Here is a 22,801-nt window from a genome sequence, read left to right as displayed (position 1 = left end):
AGGATCCGTTGGCAATCCAGAGTCCATGGCAGAATTATTACTACAAACACTTTATGTCAATGGTTAGTCTACCAAAGGATCTAAACTATGCCCAAAATTGTATCAATTTAGTCACGTGTTTTACCTGATGGCATCCTCAAGAAACTCAGTCTAATTAAAGAGATAAACAAGGAAACTAATCATTAAAATTTAGTGTGATAATGATCAAGAGAGAGGTATATCATAAGATATTTCAAAGGGGGCACTTTTCAGGGAGAATATTTCAGGGAGAATATAAACAATGGGTACAGTTCTCCAAAGCTTCTGCACGTATATCCTATTATATCATAAGCCTTCCAGGTACAGTAAAATGAAACAGAATGGTCAAGAAAGGAACTGGAATTCTAGTCTCTCACACATTATCTCATGTCAGGTCCTAATCTGATGTAAAGCAGAGTGTAAACAAGGGAATCGTTGGCTTCAGAAAATATATGCTTGGACCTAGTTTGCTTAAAGAATGGAGGAAACTGAAAATGTTGCCTGAACTCTCTATGTAATTTCCTAAATTCCCCAAATGTAGTCATCAGGCTTTTTCTCCACCTCTGATACCATTCTCCAGAAAATGAAGAGTAGGGTCCCAACTTTCAGAGCTTAATCACCAAGAGGTCTCAGGCAAGTCTTTTCTCCTCTCTAAGCTTGCATTTACAAATCTTTAAAACAGGGGTATGGAGGAGGTGTTTCTTCCCAGCTCCATATGGTTCTATAAATGAGAAGGGCCTTAACTGTGTGTTGCCTGAGAGGAAATAAAAGATATGGCCTAGGATATGGTCATCTTACTTCTCCACATTATGAAAATATGCTCTCACGGAGAATAGGAAGATATTTATGAAAAGAAATACTGGTGCCAATGTCAATCAAATAGTCTCTAAAAACACATACTTATGCCTCAGTGAATCTGCCAGTAAACCCAATTTCCTTGCTTCCATTTCTTTCACACTCAAGGCCAACCAAGTGCCAAAATCGCAAGAACTCATCCTGTCTCTTTTACAAAGATCCTAGCATGTGTATAGCATTTGGGAATAAAATCTTAAACAGAATGACAAAAGTAGAATATAGGGGGGCACCTGGGTGACTCAGTCGGTTCAGCTCCCAACTCTTGATCGTGGCTCAGGTCATGATCTCACAGTTCGTAAGACTGAGCCCCACGCTGGACTCTGTGCTGACAGCTGGAGCTTGCTTAGGATTCTCTCTCCCCCTCTCTCTCTGCCCCTCCCCCAATCACATGGTCTCTCTCTCTCTCTCTCTCTCTCTCTCTCTCCTCCTCAAAATAAATAAATAAACTGTTAAAAAGTAGAATATAGGGGTGTTGTCTGGGTGGCTCAGTCAGTTATGTGTCTGACTCTTGATTTCAGCTCAGGTCATGATCTCACAGTTTGTGAGTTTGAGCCCCACATTGGGCTCTTCACTGACAGTGTGGAACCTGCTTGGGATTCTCTGTCTACGTATGTCTTGCCCCTCCCCTCCCTCTCAAAAGTAAATAAATAAACATTTTTTTTTAAATAGACTATAGAGTCACCTGGGTGGCTCAGTCAGTTAAGCAACTGACTTTGGCTCAGGTCATGATCTCACAGCTCATGAGTTCAAGCCCCATGTCAGACACTGTTCTTACAGCTTGGAGCCTGAAGCCTGCTTTGGATTCTGTGTCTCCCTCTCTCTCTGCTCTTCCCCTACTCATGCTCTGTCTCTCTGTCTCTCAAAGATATTTTTTTAAGTAAAAAGTAGAATATAGGGAAAAAAAGAAATAACAAAGATAAAGCAATTATTCATTTGCAAGAGAAAAAAAGTAGAAAAACTTCATATGCAAATAAAGTTATAAACATCCTAAATAAAATATTAATTTAAACACACTAAAATATGGAAAGGACTAAAATTCCTTCAACTGGTAAATGGATGAAAATGTAGTAGTACATTCATACCATGGACTAGTACTCTGCCATAAAATAAACTGCCAAATGTGCAATGACATAGATAGAGCTCAAGTACATAATGCTAAGTGCAAAAAAAAAAAATGGATTAAAAGCTTCGTATTACAAAATTCCATTTATGTGACAAAGAGATCATTGGCTGCCAGGGACTGGAGGTGGAGTAAGGATTGACTGCAAAGTGGCATGAGGAAATCTGGGGAGTAACGAATCTATTCTGTATTTGGATTGACTGTATGCACTTGGCAAGCTCACAGAACTGTACTGTAAAAAGGGCAAATTTTACTGTATATAAATTATACCCCAATAAAAAGGAAGTCAAAACAAATTTCTAAGGTAATAATAGCTACCAAAAAAACTGAAACCAAGCACAAATACTAGATCAACTCAACACTCCCATATCCCGTAAATGCTTAGCAAAAGAGAAGATGTACCCATTTCTTTAAAAAGTCTCTACCGTCCTACATAAGATATCTGACTTTCAACCAAAAATTACAAGATACACAAAGAGGCAAGAACAAAACATTATGTCAAAACAAATTAATATTACAAAAACAGAAATAAAGTGGTGCCTAGGTGTTTGAGTTGGTTAAGTGACTCTTGATTTTGGCTCAGGTCATGGTATCACAGTGGGGAGAGGGAGCCCCACATTGGGCTTCATTCTGGGCATGAAGCCTGCTTAAGATTCTCTTTCAGGGTGCCTGGATGGCTCAGTCAGTTAAGCATCCAACTCTTGGTTTCAGCTCAGCTCATGATCTCATGGTTCATGAGTTCGAGCCCCACATCAGCTCTATGCTGACAGTGTGGAGCCTGCTTGGGATTCTCTCTCTCTCCCTCTCTCTCTGCCCCTCCCTACCCCCCTCTCTCTCTCTCAAAAAAAAAAAATAAATAAATAAACTAAAAAAAGAAGATTCTCTCCTCTCCTTCTGCCCCTCTGCCCCGCCCCCACTGCTTGCACATTCTCTGTCTCAAAATAAATAAATAAAAACTATATATATATATATATATATATATATATATATATATGTGTGTGTGTGTGTGTGTGTGTGTGTGTGTGTGTGTGTGTGTATATATATAATCATTGCTGGAATTATCATTTAATTTAAAATAACTAGAATTAACATATTAAAGCCCTAACAGAAAAGGTGGATAACATGCATACATGATGGAGAATTCTATCACAAAGAGGTAAACTATTAGAAAGAATCAAATAGAAATGCTAGAAATTTTGTTAAAACGGTACAACAGATTAAGAATACCCTTAATGGACTCATCAGGGACTCATCATATTCAAGGAAGGAATTACATAGCTTGTATATAACTCAAGGGAAATTACCAAAACTAAAACATAAAGAGAAAAATAAAGGGGAAACCCCAGAAAAGAGAATTCAGAGACTTGGGAAAACTATCAAACAATCTAACGTAAGTGCAATTGGAATTTCAGAAAGAAAAGAGAGAAAAAATTTGGCATAGGACCTATTTGAAGAGATAATGGCTAAAAATTTTCCTAAATTAATGAAACAGGCCAAACCACAACTCCAAGAAACTCATAGAACCTCAAGCAGAAACTCATAGAACCTCAAATATTATCAACTTACATTTGAAACTTGGATCTTCATAAAGAAATGAAGCCCTCTAGAAATGGCTAAATTATAGGGATATATAAAAAAAACATCTTTTTTCTTTTTTAAGTCACTATAAATGATAACTGAGTGTCTAATGTAAAAATAGGGGGTGCCTGGGTGGCTCTGTTGGTTAAGCATCTGACTCCTGATTTCAGCTCAGGTCATGATCTCGCAGTTCGTGTTTTTGAGCCCTGCATCAGGCTTTGTGCTGAAAGCATGGAGCCTGCTTGGGATTCTCTCTCTCTCTCTTTCTCTCTCTCTCTCCCTCTCCCTCTCTCTCTCTCTCCCTCTCCCTGTATGCTCCCCAGTTCACATGTTCTCATTCTCTCCCTCCGTCTCTCTCTCCCTCTCTCTCACAAAATATTGTGCGCCCTAGCATATGTAAAAGTAAACTGCATGACAGTAGCATAAAACATGACAGAAAATGACAGTGTTCTATTGAAAAGCTCTCACATGACGTGTGAAGTTAATATATTATTTGAAGATAGTGATTAATGAAAGATATATATTGTAAGCTCAAGGCAACCACTCAATTTTTTTAAAAGAGGAATAAATAATAAGCTAGTAGTGAAGGTAAAACAGAATTATGAAAATAATATAAAACAGAGCAGAAAACAGTAAAAAAAAGAGAATAGAGAAAACAGCTAACAATATGATAGAAACAGTGGAACTATATGCTATCTATAAGGAACCTACTTAACTCTAAAAACATAATAAAAGAAAAAAATGGAAACAGTAAATACCAATCAGAAGAATCCTGGAGATTCAGATAATATCAGATAAAGTAAACTTAGGGCAAGGAATATTATCAGGGAATAAGGGGTATATTACATAATGATAAAGCCATCAATTCTCCAATAAGACAAAACCAATACAAATGTGTATGCACCTCACAACAGAACTTTAAAAAAAGAAAGCCCAGGGGCTCCTGGGTGGCGCAGTCGGTTAAGCGTCCGACTTCAGCCAGGTCACGATCTCGCGGTCTGTGAGTTCGAAGCCCGCGTCAGGCTCTGGGCTGATGGCTCGGAGCCTGGAGCCTGTTTCCGATTCTGTGTCTCCCTCTCTCTCTGCCCCTCCCCCGTTCATGCTCTGTCTCTCTCTGTTCCAAAAATAAATAAAAAAACATTGAAAAAAAAATTTTTTTAAATAAAAAAAAAAGAAAGCCCTATTGCATACAGATTGCATTATCTGGCCAAAACATAAATAAATATATATATATATATATATATATATATATATATATATATATATATTATATTTTGACACTTCTAAATAATTTTGAGATGAAGAGTAAATATTATGGGAAAATATAAAATAGATATAAGAAGTTGATGCTGCTGAAGCAAAATTGGAGTGAAATATTCCTAATTAAATTCATTCACTTTTTAAAAAATATCAAGAAATATGAAAAAGAAACTAAGACATAAAGAAAGAAATATGAGAAAAAATATTATTATTTAAATATAAAATATGCAAAACTCCAGTAAGACTGATTGTAAAAAAAGACTAAAAGCGCAAATGGGTAGTATAAGTAGTAAAAAGGAAGAATTTATTGTTACAAATCTAATAAAAACATATATATCATAAGACAATGTTGTGAAGAACTTTGTGACAATATAATTAAAGCTTAAAAGAAATAATTTTCCAAAAGAAAAATGAGCATATCTGAATATATTAATGCCATTTAAAAATGAATTGTTAATCAAAATCTGTTACTTCAATTAATGGCAAGCTGATATGGTTAGAGAGGCTATCTTTACCAAACCCTCAAGGAATCAACTACCACTACCTTACACAATTTGTTTTAGAAGAAAAAGTGTGTGTGTGTGTGGGGGGGGGGGGGGGGGTGGTAATAAACTTGATAACAAAGGCAAATGGAAAAAGTATAAGGAAAATACATACCATCTTATGAACAGGTGTAAAAATCCTAAATAGTACTTTAGCAAATCAAATTTGTCAATCTATTGCCATGAAACAAATTAACAATGAATTAGTAATACACATCCCAGGAATCAAGTATGGTTGAAAACCAGAAAAACTATTATTTTAACGTATCATATGAGTAGGTCCAAGGAGAAAACCATATAATTATCATAGTAGATGCAGAAAAACATTTGACAGACTCAATATACTTTTTTGACAAAAAAGAAGCTCGGCATAATCAAAACAGCAGAGATTTTTCTTAACTTTCTAAAGACTAAGATTCAAAACATACAGCAGATATCATATTTAAGGATGAGATACCAAAAGCACCCACTGATGTCAAGATACCCATTAGTCCTGCTCCTATCCATCACTGAGCACAACACAACGAAAAGAGAACATAGTTATAGGGAGAAGAAAGGAAGAGATACAATTATCATTAATTTTTGTCAATGTGTTTGCCACATACAAGAACCAAGCAAATCTACCAAGAAGTTATCAAAATGAATAGAGTTGTGTCAATGTGTTAGATCAAAAAAAAAAAAAACATGTATAAGGGAAAAAGGTGAAGAAGGGGCAAGAAAAGAAAGAGAAGAGGAGGAGAGAAGAGGGAGGGAGAGAAGAGGGAGGAAGAGGAGAAAAAGAGAGGGTAAAGGTCCCACTCACAATAGCAGCAGGAACAATAAAGCATCAGTAATAAGCCTCAAAAAATACATATGAGATTTTTTGTAATGTTTATTTATTTTTGAGAGAGAGAGAGCAGGAGGAGCACAGAGAAAGGGAGACAGAGGATGCAAAGCAGGCTCTGCACTGACAGCAGAGAGCTCGATGCGGACTCGAACTCACAAACCACGAGATCATGACCTGAGCTGAAGTCAGCACTTAACCGACTGAGCCACCCACATGCCCTGTGAGATCTTTATAGAGAATATTTTAAACCAATATTGAAGGGCATAAAACAATGACTAAGTAAACAGAAATGCAGTATTCAATGATTGGAAGATTCTACTTTGTAAAGATGTCCCCCGATGAATCTAGACCTTCTATGTCACTCTAATCAAAATCCCAACCAGCTGTTGTTAATAGAATTTTAGAACTTGATCCTAAAACTCATCTGGAACAGCACAGGGGCAAAATCAGCCAAGAAAAATGTTAAGAACGAGGTGGAAGAACCTGGAAACACAACAAAACAATGAAGTTCCAGCAATAACGTCAGCGTGGTAAAGGAAGAGACAAATTAGAACCATGGACCCAAACGGAAAGCCGAGAAATATAGTCACACATATACGGAAAAGTCACTTACGATAAAAGTGTTACTACATAGCAACAGGTGAGAGATGGGCAACTTCATAAATGTAGAAACAACTGGTTATTCCTATGGGAGAAAAATCAAATGATTTCTCTGATAGATGGAGACCACCTCCAGGCAAATTAAGGGCTGGAGTGTGAAAAGAAGCTTTCAAACTTAGAGAAACAAACAGAAAATGACTTTGGACTTCCAACAGGAAGGATTTCTTAAATTAGAGCCAAAAGGCACAAATCTTAAAGGTAAGTGGCAAACCTGGTGTTAGAGTACAAAATCTCTGCCCAAGAAAGGACTGTTTACACAAAAGTTAAAAAGCAAATCGCAAAATGTCACAGCCGAGAGGAACCCAAGGAGGCATGACTGACCACTAACTGTGATGTAGTGTCCTGGATGGAACCTGGAACAGAGAGAGAGCAGCGGGTAAAAGGAAATCCAAGGAAAGCATGGACTTTACTGATACCATACTGATATTGGTTTATTAATTGTAACCCGTGTGCCATGGTAATATAAGATATTATAACAGAACAAACAAGGGGTTGGGTATATGGAAACTCTGCACTATCTTTGCAATTTTTCTGTGAAACTAAAATTGTTCGATAATAAATAAAATAGACTTATTTTTTTAAAAACACAGAAAAATTTCAAACATATAGTTGACAATTCGTTTTTACAAATAAATGTAAAGAACTCATGAGCTGTAGACTGAGTGTGTGGGTCCCCCCCAAATCCATATGTTGAAACCTAATCCTCAATGTGATGGTATTAAGAGGTAGGGCCTCCGGGAGGAATTAGGTCATGAGAGTCATGAAGGGGATTGGTGCCTTTGTAAAAGGGGCCCCAGGAAGCTCCCTCCTGCGTTTCTCCTTGTGAGCACACAGCAAGCAGACAGCCATCTAGGAACCAGGAAGAGGACCCTCACCAGACACAGAATCTCCCTGTGCCTTCACCTTGAACTTCCAGCCTCCAGAACTGGAAGAAATAAATTTCTTTTGTTTATAAGCCACCCAGTCTGTGGTATTTTGCTATGGCAGCTTGAAGGGACTCAGATATCATGCAAATTAATATGAAAATGATTATCCAATGACTGAAATAAACGGAGCCCATGAACAGGTGCAGAAGAAGAAACCTGAAGAGCCAAGAAATACAGGAAAAGATACTCAAACTCATCAGGACTAGAAAATGCCAATTAAATGACAGAGAGACCACATCACCCTCCTCAATCCCACAAACCGAGACTAAGCCCAGTTGTAGTGAAACAGGTGCACTCATCCTGCTCAGTGGGAAGTGTACTTTGTACAAGCCTCGTGGAGACCAGTGTGGCACTGAGGCTGAAGGTGTTCACATCCTTCCATCCAGCGATTCCACCTCTAGGTATATAAGCTAGAAACGTCTTCCACAAGAACACATATAGTCAAAAACTGCGAATGATTTAAATGTCCATCAAAAGAAGAAGAGACAAAGGGGTGCCTGGGTGGCTCAGTCAGTTGAGTGTCTGACTCTTGATTTTGGCTCAGGTCCTGATCCCAGGGTCGTAGGATTGAGCCCTGTGTCCATGCTGGCTGTGGAACCTGCTTAAGATTCTCTCTCTCCGTCTGTCCCTCCCCTGCTCACACGTGCACATGTGTGAGTGCTCTTTCTCAAAAAAAAGTAAGTAAATAAACAAATGAATAAAGCACAACTACATTATGGAATGCTCACATAATGGGATTTAAATTAATGAAACTGAATTATGTAGCTATATTAACGAATTCAAAGAATCTTCAAAACCCTAATTTATACAAAAAAACAAGTTGTGAAATTTATAGTATAATTATACATTTACATTTATAACATAGTATGATATTTATCTAAACTTTAAACCACACAAAAGAATACTGTACAATGTTTGTAGATATATAAACACATGGGAAAAATATAAAAACACTCACGAATATAACACACCAAATTTATTAACAATGGTGATCGTGGGGCACCTGGGTGGCTTAGTCAGTTGAGCATCCAACTTCAGGTCAGGTCATGATCTCGCAGTTCGTGGGTTTAAGCCTCTCATCGGGCTCTGTGCTGACAGCTCAGAGCCTGGAGCCTGCTTTGGATTTTGTGTCTCCCTCTCTCCCTGCCCCTCCCCTGCTTGTGCTCTCTCTCTCTCAGAAATAAATAAACATTTAAAAATTTTTTTAAAAAAGCAATGGTGATCATCATGCTTTGGGAGAGGGAAGGATCACACCAAGTGACACAGAGTGAGTAATATTTAATCTATTTTAAAATCTGGAGTAAATATAGCCTAGTTTATGATTTTATAATGTTAGGTGCTCTGAATAGGGTTGTTGGCATTATTCTCCATTCTCCACATATTTGATGTATTTCACAATGGAATTAAAAAGAAAGGAGACAGAACAATCGTTATTTGCAAATGATGACATCATATAACAATAGCAAAGGGAAACTGTTAGGACTAATAAAAGAGCTTAGTTAGATACCAGATAAACACCCCAAAATCAATAGGATCTCTATTTATTTGCAATAACCTGTGTAAATGTTTGATGGGGAGAAAGCAAACCCATTTTCAGAAGCCAATTAAGTTATAAAATATCCTGGAAGGGTCTCCACAAAGAACTAGGCAGGGCCTACATTAAATTACAAAATTTTACACTGAGCAATTTTATCAACTCTGAACCATGATGTATGTTTTATATCTCAACATTACGGTGCTCAGATATGGAATTGGAGGCTTACACAGGTCAGAGAGGGTTTGGCTAGTCTCTGATGCGTATAGACTTGGAACCTAGTCCCTTAAGCTTCTTCCTCAGACCCAGAAGCCAGAAGGTGCATTTACACATTTCCCAGCCTTTGGAAGTTCACGGACCTTCACTGCCCTGAAACAGACCCCTGCAGCTGAAGAAATTTCTTATGCATGCCTCACTACAAGGAGCTTTGAACAGTGTGGGTTACACCTCAGTGTGATGCATGAAACCAACCTTCTCTTTTCTGCTACACTAGCTGCCTTATTTCAGAGATCAACCCCCTGACCTTCCATTAGAATTCATTAGATGGTATCTCATTGTGGCTTTGATTTGTATTTCTCTGATGATGAGTGATGTTGAGCATCTTTTCATGTGTCTGTTAGCCATCTGGATGTCTTCTTTGGAAAAATGTCTGTTCGTGTCTTCCACCCATTTCTTCACTGGATTATTTGCTTTTTGGGTGTTGAGTCTGATAGCTTTTCTCCTATTTTTTCCCCTGGCTGATTGTCTTGTATAATCTCCTTCCCCGGTCCTAACCCTCCCAGAAAGGAGACCCGCCAAGCAGAAATTCCTTCCCATTGGAAAGGGTAAGTTAATTAATTAATTACTTTACACATGCTCTGGGGCAAAACGCTATCCTCCTTTCAATTAACAGTACGAGAAGCCTGGCCTGACATTTTGGCTCAGGGTTTAGAATACAAACTTTTTCTCTTGCCTTTCTTGCACTTTCCAAAAACTCATGAGTTCTACCACAAAAGCGGTGTGAGAACTCAGAGCCCCCTGATCCCATTAGATGCACCAGGAGGCTGCAGATGGTGCTTGGGGGACCGGCCAAAACTGATCTGTGTATACTTTGGTTTCTTCTTGGTGCCAGAGATGGTCTTTCAGCAGGATGAAGTTCAGGTTTCAAGAGGTTCTCTTTTATTGACAAAGCCTGTGGGTTTCCCCCATGTGGGGTAGTCAGTAAAGTAAATAATTTCTATCTAAATTTTAAATTAGCAAAATGTGGATAAAATCAGCAAAGTGCGGATTGGAGAAGTGTCCCACCCAAGCTAGAGAGCAGCAGTTAACTCTCAGAAGAGGCTTGGGGTTTTCAAAGATGAGGGGTCTTCTACTGTACGACCGGCAGGTGGCAGCAAAATCCAAGAAAAGAAATCAGGTTCCTTCATTTCTTAGATCAGTTTCAATGTTCCTAATCTTCCAAGTTAAAAAACCCCCTTTATATTCATTCAAACAATTTGCTGGGAGTAAAAAATATGGGCTTCACGTGATAGCAGGCTACTTTTAGGATCCACTGGTTAAAAAACATATAAATGTCAAGTTAAAATGAACTCACCGCTACTTTTGAAGGAATTTATATTTTACTAATTACACAAAAATAGCCACGTGCTCTTGAAATGTAGAAATATGGCAGCATATCTGTGCATGTGGAATGTTTACATCCATTCTCAGACAATGCTTGGCATGCCTATGTATTCTCAGACCCTTGGCAATAACTGTATGGTCCCCTAGGGTCCTGAGTCCATTGGAGATCACTGCTTTCATGAACCCTGGCTTCCTCCTCACTCCCACCCGGAAGCTTGACACAAGTTTCCGGAGGCTGAGAAAGTTTAGAAGAACTGAGTGGATCAGAAGTTCCCATTTTCTATGTACCTAAGTCTAAGAACTCTAAAACCAGCCTGTTGCAAACCATGAGGCTTCTGGCATTGCAATGAACTTTTCAATGCAGAAAATACCATGTGACACAGGGCCTCTGTGGGAATGGAGAGTTTCCCAGTGAGACACTATCTGGAGTTAATCAAGGGTCTGGGATCGAAGTCCGACTGTTCCATTTACGCTGGATGCGTGACTTGGGCAAGCCAGTCAGCCTCTCTGAGTTTCTGTACCCCCAAGCATATTCCTTGCCTCCTGAAGGGTTCCATCATTTTTGTGAGGATTAAATGTAATAGTCTAGGGGCACCTGGGTGGCTCAGTCGGTTAAGTGTCTGACTTGGGCTCAGGTCATGATCTTGCGGTCCATGGGTTCGAGTCCTGCATCAGGCTCTGTGCTGACACCTTAGAGCCTGGAGCCTGCTTGGGATTCTTTGTGTGTCCCTCTCTCTCTGCCCCTCCCCCGCTCATGCGCTCGCTCTCTCTCTCTCTCTCTCAAAAATAAACATTAAAAAATAATAATAAATAAACAAACTATCAAATGCAATAGTCTATATAAAGCGCTTAAGGCAGCTGCCAGCACATAGAAATGCTTCATCATGTCAACGGTCATGTTATGCTTATAAGCCTCATTAGCCATGTCATACTATGGTCACTACTACTAACATCACAATAGAATATCAATGAACATTGGAAACTTCATAAATGAGGTCTTTTTTACTGACTCGGTCTGTGCAGGGAATGGTGTCACATCATGGGTGACATCTGGCCATCCGTAATGTCCCTTAGTTTCCAACACTTACAAAGAGTTCTTATAAAGCAAGGGCAACATTTCTTCCTTGGCAACGTCAGCACAAAGTCGCCTGACTTAACAGCAAAGAGCCCTGAGAGTGAGAAATCCCGGGGTAACTGCCGTCCATCCCCACTAGCTGCCATCGCTGGAGTGACCACTCTCAGCAGATTTCAGTGACTGAAGTGTCTGGACAGAGGCCATGTGCATGCGTGGGCAGTAAGTGTGTAGATGTTTGTGACCGGACTTCTGCATTTAAACAAACATCATCTATGGGGCGCCTGGGTGGCCATCAGGCTGAACAACCACCTGATTTGGGCTCAGACCACGATCCCAAGGTCATGAGATCAAGCCCCGTGGCGGGCTCTGAGCAGAGCATGGAGCCCGTTTGAGCTTTTCTTTTTTTTAAGGTTTTTTTTTTTCTTTTTTAAGTTTATTTATTTTGAGAGAGACAGAGACAGAGTGGGGGAGGGACAGAGAGAAAGGCAGAGAGAGAACCCCAAGCAGGCTCCGCACTGCAGCACAGAGCCGGACGTGGGGCTTGAACTCACGAAACTGTGAGATTATGACCTGAGCTGAAACCAAGAGTCGGACACCTAACCGACTGAGCCACCCAGGCGCACCAAGATTTTCTCTCTCTCTATCCCTCCCCTCTCTCTCCTTCTCTCTCTCTCTTGAAAAAAAATTAATAATTTTTTTGTAAACACATCATCTGAAAGTCTGAATTCCTTGTCCACTCATGCTTGGTCCTAACCTTCTTCCCCAAAGGTCTCATATTTGTAGAAATAATATTCCCCTTTTCATCTGACACTCTCTGTCTCATCCTAAAGAGCAGCGAATGTTTGCTAAGGGGCAGCCTATCAGAGCAATCCAGGCTAGCCTGCAGCAGACATCCTCCTATCCTCCCTGGACTGCACCCAGACACAGGCTCCTCTCCCAGTGTGGCTGACTGATGGCCAGGGCCACTTCTCTCAGATGCTTAGCTGGGCACAGGGACCGTGGGACCCCATGCACCGCAGGGCGGAATTCTTGGTGTCAAACCTTGTACAGAGGTGGTAAATATGGAGCAGTTTACATCACTGACACTGAACTACCTGGGTATTTCTGGTGCCACCATGCAGCCTGGCTTGATGAGCCTGCAAAGTGCAATTCAGGAAGGGAAACAGGAGTAAACGTTCGGCTGAGTAAATCATGTGGTCTGGGGTCAGCTTTAATGTACTGTCCTGGACCCATCTGGGGGCCTGCAGAGACCGGCCTCAAAGAGGCATTCTTAAAGCCCAGTGCGGGGGACGGTCCATGTCACTGGTCCCAGGAATGGGAAGAGAAGTAAAAGGGATTGATGAGACAGCCCCACAAAGATGTGGATTCTTGCAAGACAGCACTGCTTTTGCCCCTCTTTATGGCAGTGAGCCATGCAGACCCACCCTCGGAGGTAATATTAGATGAAAGAATCATATAAGATAGCATCATATCAGCATCTGGAGTCGCTTCTAGAGAACTTCCAAACTCAAAGAAAAACCTCAAAACCAGACATTGGTTTGGCATAGGGATCTCAACCCTCTGGGTTGAGAGGGTAAGAGGCCACAGCCCTGTGGGCATCTCCATTAAAGGTGTGAGGTCTCAGGAAAAGTGGTCTGATTGCCTCTCCTCAGTCAAATGTCCCCATCCTTGGATGGATCAGCCTCTAGCCAGGAGATTAGGGATGACTGGAGGCCAGCACCACACAGAGCCCCAGGATGCCTCATTATATCTCTGGCAACAGAGTAAAGCCATGGTACTACAATAGCCTCGGAGCTCATCCTCCTGCCATATTGAATTCTCTTTCCAATGGCCCCCCTGCCAAGAACAGTCCCCGCAGACTATCACCTTGATCCGGGGAGAGTCCGTGGTCTCTCACTTACTTGTCGTTCACAAGTTTCCCGCGTCGGTGAATCTGATTCTCCATCGTGAAGTTGATGGTGGCATCGTATACGTGCTCACCGACAAACACCTTCATTTTGGACTTGTATTCTACGTCTTGAAAATACCGAATCATATCAGGGAACCAAACTGTCAGTCCATAGTAGCTGTAATAGAGAAGACAGCACATTCGAGCAGCAACATGCTTTGTGCCTTCATGATCACAGTCCACATTCCTAGGCTGGTGTAAATCAAGCTCATTTTAAATGTATGAATATGGTTCATGATTAGAAACTCCAGTATTATCACTCATCACACGAACAGATCTAAGGAAAAAATCACAACCATCTCCATAGATGCTGAAAAGCCATGTGACTTTTTTAAAAATGTCATTCCTGACTTAAAGAAACACCAATAGATTGGGAACCGGTGGGCACTTCCTTAACACATAAGAAGATACACATCTCAGTTCAAAAAGGAAATGGTAAAGGCACTCTCACTAACATCAGAAACAAGACCAGGACACCTATTATCCCCACCACTGTTTAACACCACATCTTACGTCTTGGCCAACTCCGTTAGGCAGGAGCAAAAACAGGAATCTAAAACTGTGAAGCAAGAGGTAAGACTATCTCCATTTACTGGGATGACAAATGTATCGAATATACTGTTGAGTGCGAAAAGCAGATGTGTGTTCCTTTAAATAAAGAATAAATAAAGAAAATAAAGAAATGAAGAAGAAATAAGAATGAGAAACTATGTCTATACCTCTCTATTGTTTCAACATTTGAAATGCATTGCCTGTTCGACAAAATTAAATCAGATGTAAGTAAATATAAATAAGACCAATTTTAGAACTATCAGAGAATTGAATCCTTGTGTTTACTATCTTTAGCTTCTCAAATGTTTCCTTCTCATTTAGACAGAGGAAGTGGGGGGGAATAGGGTCTGGTTTACGTTCTAGCTTTACCTATTCGGGTCTCCATGAATAGGTATGGAGAGAAAGTAGGTCTCGCCATGTTCCTCCATGAGTCAAAGAGCTAATAGACCCCCTTTAATTTCCTTTGGGTACAAGTGACGGTGAACAAAGCAATTTCACAAACGGAAGTTTAAAATCTCATTGAAAGTTTCTCGCTGATAACAGCAATTTATTGAGCACTTATTAAGTGCCAGAAACTACTGCAAGCACTTTCTACCTACAGTAAGTAGCCTCACAATGCGGTAAATGGCTGAAGTGGCATAAAGAGGGTCATTATATTTGGAGGGGCATGAAATGACAGGGATGAGAACCTACCAGTTAAGAGAGGAGCCAGCTAATCACCAATCCTGTTACATTCGATTTTCCTTATTGGGGGGGGGGGGGACATTATTGCAATGTTTCACTGTTTTATCTATTTAAAATCACAGTGCCACTGATGGCCGCCTACTCAGGCCTTGTTCCCTGCTTGTTCCTCAAGAACAGAAGCTAGATTTTGTTTCAGCAGCAATGGTATCTTTAGCTCAGAGGCCAATCCTGACTAGTCTGAAATCCCTGGTAAATCACATCCCCTTTGCCAGTGATTAGTTAGGCAGTAGGTGTGTGACACATCTGGCTAATAAAGCGGAGAGAAAGGCTGCTGGGGAGGGGGGTGTGCTACTGAGAAAGCATTCCTTGCTGTTAAAAAGAGAAGCTCGGGGGGCGCCTGGGTGGCTCAGTTGGTTAAGCGTCCGACTTCGGCTCAGGTCATGATTTCACGGTCCGTGAGTCTGAGCCCCGCGTCGGGCTCTGTGCTGCCAGCTCAGAGCCTGGAGCCCGCTTCGGATTCTGTGTCTCCTTTTCTCTCTGCCCCTCCCCTGCTCACACTCTGTCTCTCTCTCTCTCTCTCTCTCTCTCTCTCTCTCTCTCTCTCAAAAATAAATAAACATTTTAAAAAATTGAAAATAAAAGCAGGAGCTCAGAGAGAGGCAGCCTCTTCCTCCTTGGAACATTTTCCCATTGGTGTTTTTGTTTGTTTTGTTTTGTTTTAATTTTTTTAATGTTTATTTATTTTTGAGACAGAGAGATACAAAGCATGAGCAGGGGAGGGGTAGAGAGAATGGGAGACACAGAATCCAGAGCCGGCTCCAGGCTGAGCGGTCAGCACAGAGCCCGACGCAGGGCTCGGACTCACAAACCCTGAGGTCACGACCTGAGCCAAAGTTGGACGCTTAACCCACTAAGCCACCCAGGCGCCCCACCCCCATTGTTGACGGGATGCCAAGAAGAGGTCAGGCATCTGGCCATCACCAGGAGAACTATAGCCTGAGGCTGAAATGCCACCTAGAGCCTGCCTCTCTATGGAATTCTTGTTACAAAGGAGAAGACATGCCCTTGTTGTAGAAGCTACTAGAATGGGTTGCCTGTTACTTGCAGCGAAAAGCATCCAGACTCTATGTGTTAGAACTAATTGTAATCTTCGGTTTATAGATGAGGCATTTGCACAGGGAAATTAAGGAGGTTAAGTAAGACAGAATTTACCTTAAAGCCATGGTGAACCAGACCACGGCCAGAATCAGTGTGTTCATCCTGTAGGGTCCCATCACGCAGTACATAGCATTATCCCAGACCTGTAACCCACACAGAGAAAAGTTATTAAAGTAAGGGACTTGTGACCTGGAAGATCTCATTTCTAAGATGTTCTGATAAATTCACAAGGAACCCACGAGAGAATGGGGAACCACAGTCTCCTAGAAGCAGCAACACTGTTCAAATAACAAAGCCTCTTCTCTTCTCACTGCCTGGCCTCAGCCTCCAACATAACAGTCCTAGAGCATCTTCCCTGGGAACATGACAATATTCCACACATGTCATCAAAAGCACACTGAGTTGGGATTCTGAGACACTGAATAACCTTGAGTAGTGAGTTCTGCTCCCTGCCTGTGGGAATGGGTGATATTCCCAACATTTAACAGCCGTTCAAAACGAAGGTCATTGGCTGCCTCAGTGCTCGACAGCGACTTGACTAGAGAAGTCACTTCTCCAGAGAAATGGCCTTGCTCTACACAGAGACTTTCTCAGAAATCTCCAACACACTTCAAGGAATCTTCTATTTCATTCACTCCTTTCTTCCTCTGAATTATGTAAAAAGAAGATGCTAGAGAGAAGGATGTTTACTAAGAGTAGACGTTGCGCCTGCATTCAAAATCTCTTCTTTAGGGAGGAAGAGCGAAGGAAAGCACTAAGGTTTAGAGAGGTTGTGGTTCAAGTCACCCAGGGAGTGAGAAGCTGGCATGAGCTACGTCCCAAACATGCCCGTCCAAGGTACTTCCTCCCATCACATTGCCTTGGGTTGATGGGGGCATTCAGGGTCTTTATCCTTCATCCACTGAAGTTACAGCTTGCCTACTCCCTCTCATCTCCTGCATGTTCCCAGGCATACCTGCTTGAAAGTGGTCTTGAACCTGACCAGCCAGCGCTGGTACCAAGTTCCTGTTGAACTTTGGATCTCAATGAATTCATCCATTTGCTTGGGAGTTTTGATGTGGGACACCTGCAAAACAAAGACGATGGAGACAATCTTAACCCCGCTTTGTGTCACACTTTTCAATGTGTCATTTAGTGTAACTGACTTTACGTACATTATCAAGGGCTACGGGAGCCTTTGATGACCCTCTAGTTCAGTGATCTTAACCAAAGACGGACATGGCCTCTCTTAGGGCTCTTTCCCAGACAGGTACGTCCTACCGCAGACAAGATGAACCCATCTTTTCATTAGATCATGCTTTTGAGAAATTTATATTCGTCAGACATACTACACTGAATTCCCATCTGTATCTGATTTGCCTACACTAGAGTTGACTCCACCTTGAAATCCACAAATCAATCCTTAATAGGTATTAACTATTAACATCACAGAAGTCTAGGACCCATATAAGCAATGGTGTGTGTGTGTTGGGGAAGGTGTTGCTACTTAAGATATTTTTTTAATGTTTATTTATTTATTTTGAGACCGAGAGAGAGAGGAGAGGCAGAGAGAGAGAGAATCCTAGGCACTGTTAGTGCAGAGCCTAATACAGGGCTCAATCTCATGAACTGTGAGATCAGGATCTGAGCCAAAATAAATAGTCAGATGCTTGGGGTACCTGGGTGGCCCAGGTCACAATCTCATGGTTTTGAGTTTGAGCCCCACATCAGGCTCTCTGCTGTCAGCACAGAGCTCCCTTCAGATCCTCTCTTTCCCCCGCTCTCTGCCCCTTCCCTACTCATGTGCTTTCTCTCTCAAAAATAAACAATTTTTTTAATAAATAAAAAATTTTTTAAATTAAAAAAAAAGAGTCAGAGGCTTAACTGATTGAGCCAGATGCCCCACTACTGAAGATATTTTTTAAAACACAGCAGAATGGAAGAAATCATGTCCTCCTTGCTGTCTCTGGTTTTCCTGGTAGAAACCAAATAAATGCGGAGTAGGGATAAGGTTATATACCTCAGCGCTCCCCCTCAAGCACCCTGCAAAGTGTTGACTTGTCCAATGTCACCAGGTAGCCCCTGTGAGCAATCCTGACTCACCAACACAGTGTCTGTCAAGTTAACTCATGTTTAAAGCAACCACTGAATTCTACAACCAACCATCATGTTGGGGAGATTCCCAACCACACAAACTCTTTTTAGCCAAGGTTCATGTTTGCAGACATATTCAGGGGGAAAACAGAAGAACATTCAAAAAAAATTCAGAGTTTCCATCACCCCCTCCAACAAACTTTTGTCTAGGGATAAAGGTTTTAGTCACAAGGGTGTCTCCATTGCTTCCTTCAGCCATCTGAGAACGTGAGGACATGTGAGGAGACAGGGCTGGAAGTCCACAGGGAAAAATCAGACCCTGGATATGGACAATGGACTCATTAACTCTGAGCACTAGGTCGAGGAAAGCACAGCTATGTTTTTCTAAACCCTAAAAACAGTAATTCTTAAACTTGGGGGAGTGCCGGGCACTCCTTTGAGAATCTGGTAAAAGCATCTTCCTGAAATTGGAGGGACATGAGCACACTGAGAGCCTCCTGGGTGTGTCCAACCATCCACATGTGCGTGTCCATTGCAAATCTCTCTGCCTGGGGACACAGGAGGGTGAACACACAGGTCCTGCAACAGAACTCTCGGCTGGAGCTGGGCTTCATGTTATCAGACACCTGCAGGGAAACCATGAGCCCTTGCTGCAGCCAAAAGAGGTCAGAGAGGAAGGCTGACACCAAAATCAGGAAGCAATCAAAAATCAGACTCCAAAGCATTAAGATGGACACTCAAATGCAATCTTTTCCCTTCGTTGCTCCTAGGGGAAAAAAATAACACCCTATTCCCCAGGGATTTAGGGATTGAGTGTATTAACAACTTCAAGCAAAATTACTCTAATTTACAATTAACTAGGATACTTGTCTTTGATTGGGTCTAAATCAGGACATAGCCTGTGTTCACCCCAGCCGTGCAGAACATTTCACTGGGGACACCTGCCAGGGGGCAGTTCCGAAACTTGGGAGGCAGTCAGTAAATGGGGTGGCTGAAATCTAGGGCTTTGTAGGGAAGCAGAAAGTTTTCCTCACCCCTCTTAGCATCCCAGGCTGGGTGTGAAAATTAAACTGACAAAGATAAATTAACAGGAGAAAAACCTACACATTCGATTGAATTTTAACATGTACAGGGAGCCTTCCAAAGAGAACGAAGAAGTGAGCAGAGCAGAAAGCTTTTATTCCTTTTAGATCAGGAACCAAGGAATTTTCTAAGAATTGACAAGACAAAGGGGTTTGGGCTAAGGGTAGTAAATGGTGAAGAAGTAACTGGGACCAAAGCATTGATTTACAAACAAATGTTTGTTTACACAGTCTTCTCGTGATCCCTCCCCCCCATCTCTGGTGATAAGAATGTCTTCTTTCCTCCTGGTACAGGGACAGTAACTTCACACAGCAGATTAACGACCTGTTCCAGGGAAGAAGGGTGAGTGCGGAGAGGTCAGAGTGACCTTCCTGCCTCTGCCATTTTCCCAAACTCCTTCAGTTTAAGACACTCAATATGCCAAGGTGCCATGTTTTAGGGTAGCGTGTCCTGAATCCCGGCAGCTCAAAGGCGAAAGCGAGGACCCGGCATCTGTCGCTCCCCTGCTCATGCCTTCATTAGCTGCGGGGAGCACTTGGGACCAAAGCAGTTAACCCCATCCGGCTGGAGTTCACTCCCGACTGCCACTGCTCTCTGACCTGTCAGCACTTTCTGGTTGTTCTTTCTTTTCTTTCCCCCTGGCCCATCCACTCACTCACTTCTACATAATTAAGAGGATTACAAAGTCAGCAGGGAATGCTGAGGCCACAACCTTTTTAATTCTCTCTCCTGTTAGAAGAAAACTACTAAAAGCAGGGGTGATGCCTAAAGACTCGTGGACCAGCATGTGGGCTGGAGTAACAAAATGCCCACGGGTCACAGTACCCACCTCCCCACTCAGGGATCCCGGCCTGAACTCTTCCTCGAGATACACGTCCATCCCCAAGGTGAGGGGCTCTAGGGCACGAGGGAAAGGCTGAGTTTTTGCCTTTGGAAACCAGAGGCTTCCGGTTTATTGATTTCCAGGCTGAGACCCCCTTCCTCAAAATTAGGCTGCTTAAGGTTGAACACGTTAAGAGAGAATGTGGGATTGCTTCCCTAAAAACCACTCCTGGTCTGGCAAACCCACACGGTTGATTTAGAAGCGGTCCTTCCAGAAGCAGCAGTCAGGGAAGCCACCGTGTGTCAGATACCGCAGGGCCACCTGGGTGAGACGGAGGCCAGGAAGAGTTTACAGCTACTGGGAAAGGCAGGGACAGGTGCACAAACGAGGCAGAGAGCAATCATCCAGCAAGACACCTCTCAGGAGGGCTCTGGGTTTGCTTGGAGTAAATACACCAACAGACTGCTTGAGAGCTCAGGGAATGACAGAGACCAGTGACCTGTGGCGCATGAGCCAGAGGGAGGGCAGGGGAAAGAGAGAGAAGGCTAAAAAGCAGGAGGAAAAGTGGGGGAAGGGGAAGAAGGCTGTGTGCTCTGTGAGGAAGTTCCTAAATTGTCAGGAAGGCTATTAAACTCGCAAATGCCTGGTACAAATGATGTGTGTCTGTGTCTGTCTGTGTGTGCATGTGTCTTTGTGTCTGTGTGTGTGTTTGTATACATGTGTCTGTGTGTCTGAATGTGTGTGTGTCTATACGTGTATGTCTTTGTGTCTGTCTCTAAGGAATAAGCAGGAGTTTGGAGAACAGTCTGTGGCATGGGTGGGGATGGGGAGGGGGGGCAGGACGGAGCCAAGCACGCCCAGTGGGCAGGAAGCCCCACTAACATCTGGTGTCCACGCCTGCAGGATTACAACCCATCGCAGACAGCGGTAGGGGTGGGGGTCCTGGGAGAACCATGCACGCTCTTAACATCTTTCACTTGGAGTGTTTCTGTTAGTCGTGCTTCTTAATAAATGTGTGTCATAAAAGCACTGGTCTCATATTTTAGATATTTTTAGGAGCATTGGAATCGACAGAAACAGGCCATTGAACAGCAGCCATTTATTGCTTGGTTTAATTTATGAAAAATAACAGGTCATAACATTTTTCAATAATAATTAACACTTATGTAGCCCCTACTCCAAGGCAGATACTGGCTTAGGTCATTTATTCAATCCTTACCATAACCATATTTACAGATATTATTATCGGGTTTTTTTTCACAAGAAGGAAACTGAGGCAGAGAGAGTACCTTGCCTAAGCCCACACAGCTAGAAAGTATCAAAACTGGGATTTGGACCCAGACTGTCTTGCTCTGGGTTGTGGATTCTTAGCCACCACATGGTCCTGCCTGAGCCTTGGGGCTTGTAAGCAACAGTTAACAAGGACAAGTGTTCTGTCCAGAATCGATGGCAGAGGCCAAAGAAGCGAAAGCAGTGAATCGGAGCTGGAGGCGGTTACCCCGGGAGGGCTTCCTTGTGGAAATGGATTTGAAGTCAGCCTGAAAGGAAGTTATGCAAACAGGTGCTCAGAGACCCTCAGCGAGCCATTCCTCCCTCACTGGCCACAGACCTTGGCCAGGGGAGCATAGACCGTGGTAACTAACAGGACATCTTCGTCGTGGAAACTGACGCTCACAAGTTCTTCACTTATTAAACCAGCAAGAAACAAAATTCAGCCTAAGAGAAACGGCTCTCCTGTTGCTTGCAACACTTAGATTGGCACAATCCGACTGAAATGTAATTTGGCAAGATAACTCAAGAGCTATAAAAATCCTAGTGCTTTTTGAGCCAGTCATTTCATTTCTAGGAGTCTAGTTGGAAAACCAACCCCAGAACTGGAAGGGGAAGCAACCACGTGGGTGAGAAGGTTCACTGCAACAATGTTAACAGGAACAAAGTAACAAAACAGGGTAAATAAATTTCTAGTATTCCCGGACATGTCCAGAGAAACTGTGTTAATGTTCCCAACATTAATGTTTATTAAAAGGATAATTCTGTGCGGTGCCTGGGTGGCTCAGTAGGTTAAGCATCTGACTTCAGCTCAGGTCATGATCTCGTGGTTCGTGGGTTCGAGCCTCACATTGAACTTTGTGCTGACAGCTCAGAGCCTGGAGTCTGCTTTGGATTCTGTGTCTCCCTCTCTCTCTGCCCCTCGCCTGCTCATTCTCTCTCTCTCTCTCTCTCTCTCTCTCTCTCTCTCTCTCTCAAAAATAAACATGTTTTAAAAAGCATAATTCTGAGACAACAGACAGAATGCTTATGAGTACTCTTAAAAATATGTCGATGTAAATATATGTACATATATATGCTTATCCCCATAGAAGGTCAGGGGTTTTATTGTATACTTCCTTTGTCCAATTAATATAATAATAGAATAAAATTAATTTTTAGCAAGACAAAATAGTGAAAAAGGGCAGTCCCCCCCTTTGTTGGCATAGATGCCAC

At 42.1% G+C, this 22,801-nt stretch overlaps 1 protein-coding gene across 5 annotated transcripts in view; it reads right to left on the bottom strand.

Moving 5' to 3' along the window:
• Nucleotides 1-22,801, bottom strand: part of SV2B (synaptic vesicle glycoprotein 2B) — a 220,326-nt gene that overhangs the window by 18,193 nt on the left and 179,332 nt on the right. For all 5 annotated transcript variants that reach the window (XM_053888751.1, XM_019460175.2, XM_019460174.2 and 2 more), the window contains exons 7-9: nucleotides 17,294-17,404; nucleotides 16,393-16,481; nucleotides 13,898-14,062 (exon numbers count right to left, since the gene is read on the bottom strand). In XM_053888751.1, coding sequence (XP_053744726.1) covers nucleotides 13,898-14,062; nucleotides 16,393-16,481; nucleotides 17,294-17,404 — 365 coding nt within the window. The remainder of the gene's footprint in view (nucleotides 1-13,897; nucleotides 14,063-16,392; nucleotides 16,482-17,293; nucleotides 17,405-22,801) is intronic.

Source organism: Panthera pardus, unplaced genomic scaffold, assembly GCF_024362965.1.
Source record: "Panthera pardus isolate Hobbes unplaced genomic scaffold, ASM2436296v1 HiC_scaffold_24, whole genome shotgun sequence".
NCBI classification, from domain to species: domain Eukaryota; kingdom Metazoa; phylum Chordata; class Mammalia; order Carnivora; family Felidae; genus Panthera; species Panthera pardus.
The sequence above is the reverse complement of the archived record's forward strand: the minus strand, read 5'-3'. Positions and strand labels throughout refer to the sequence as shown.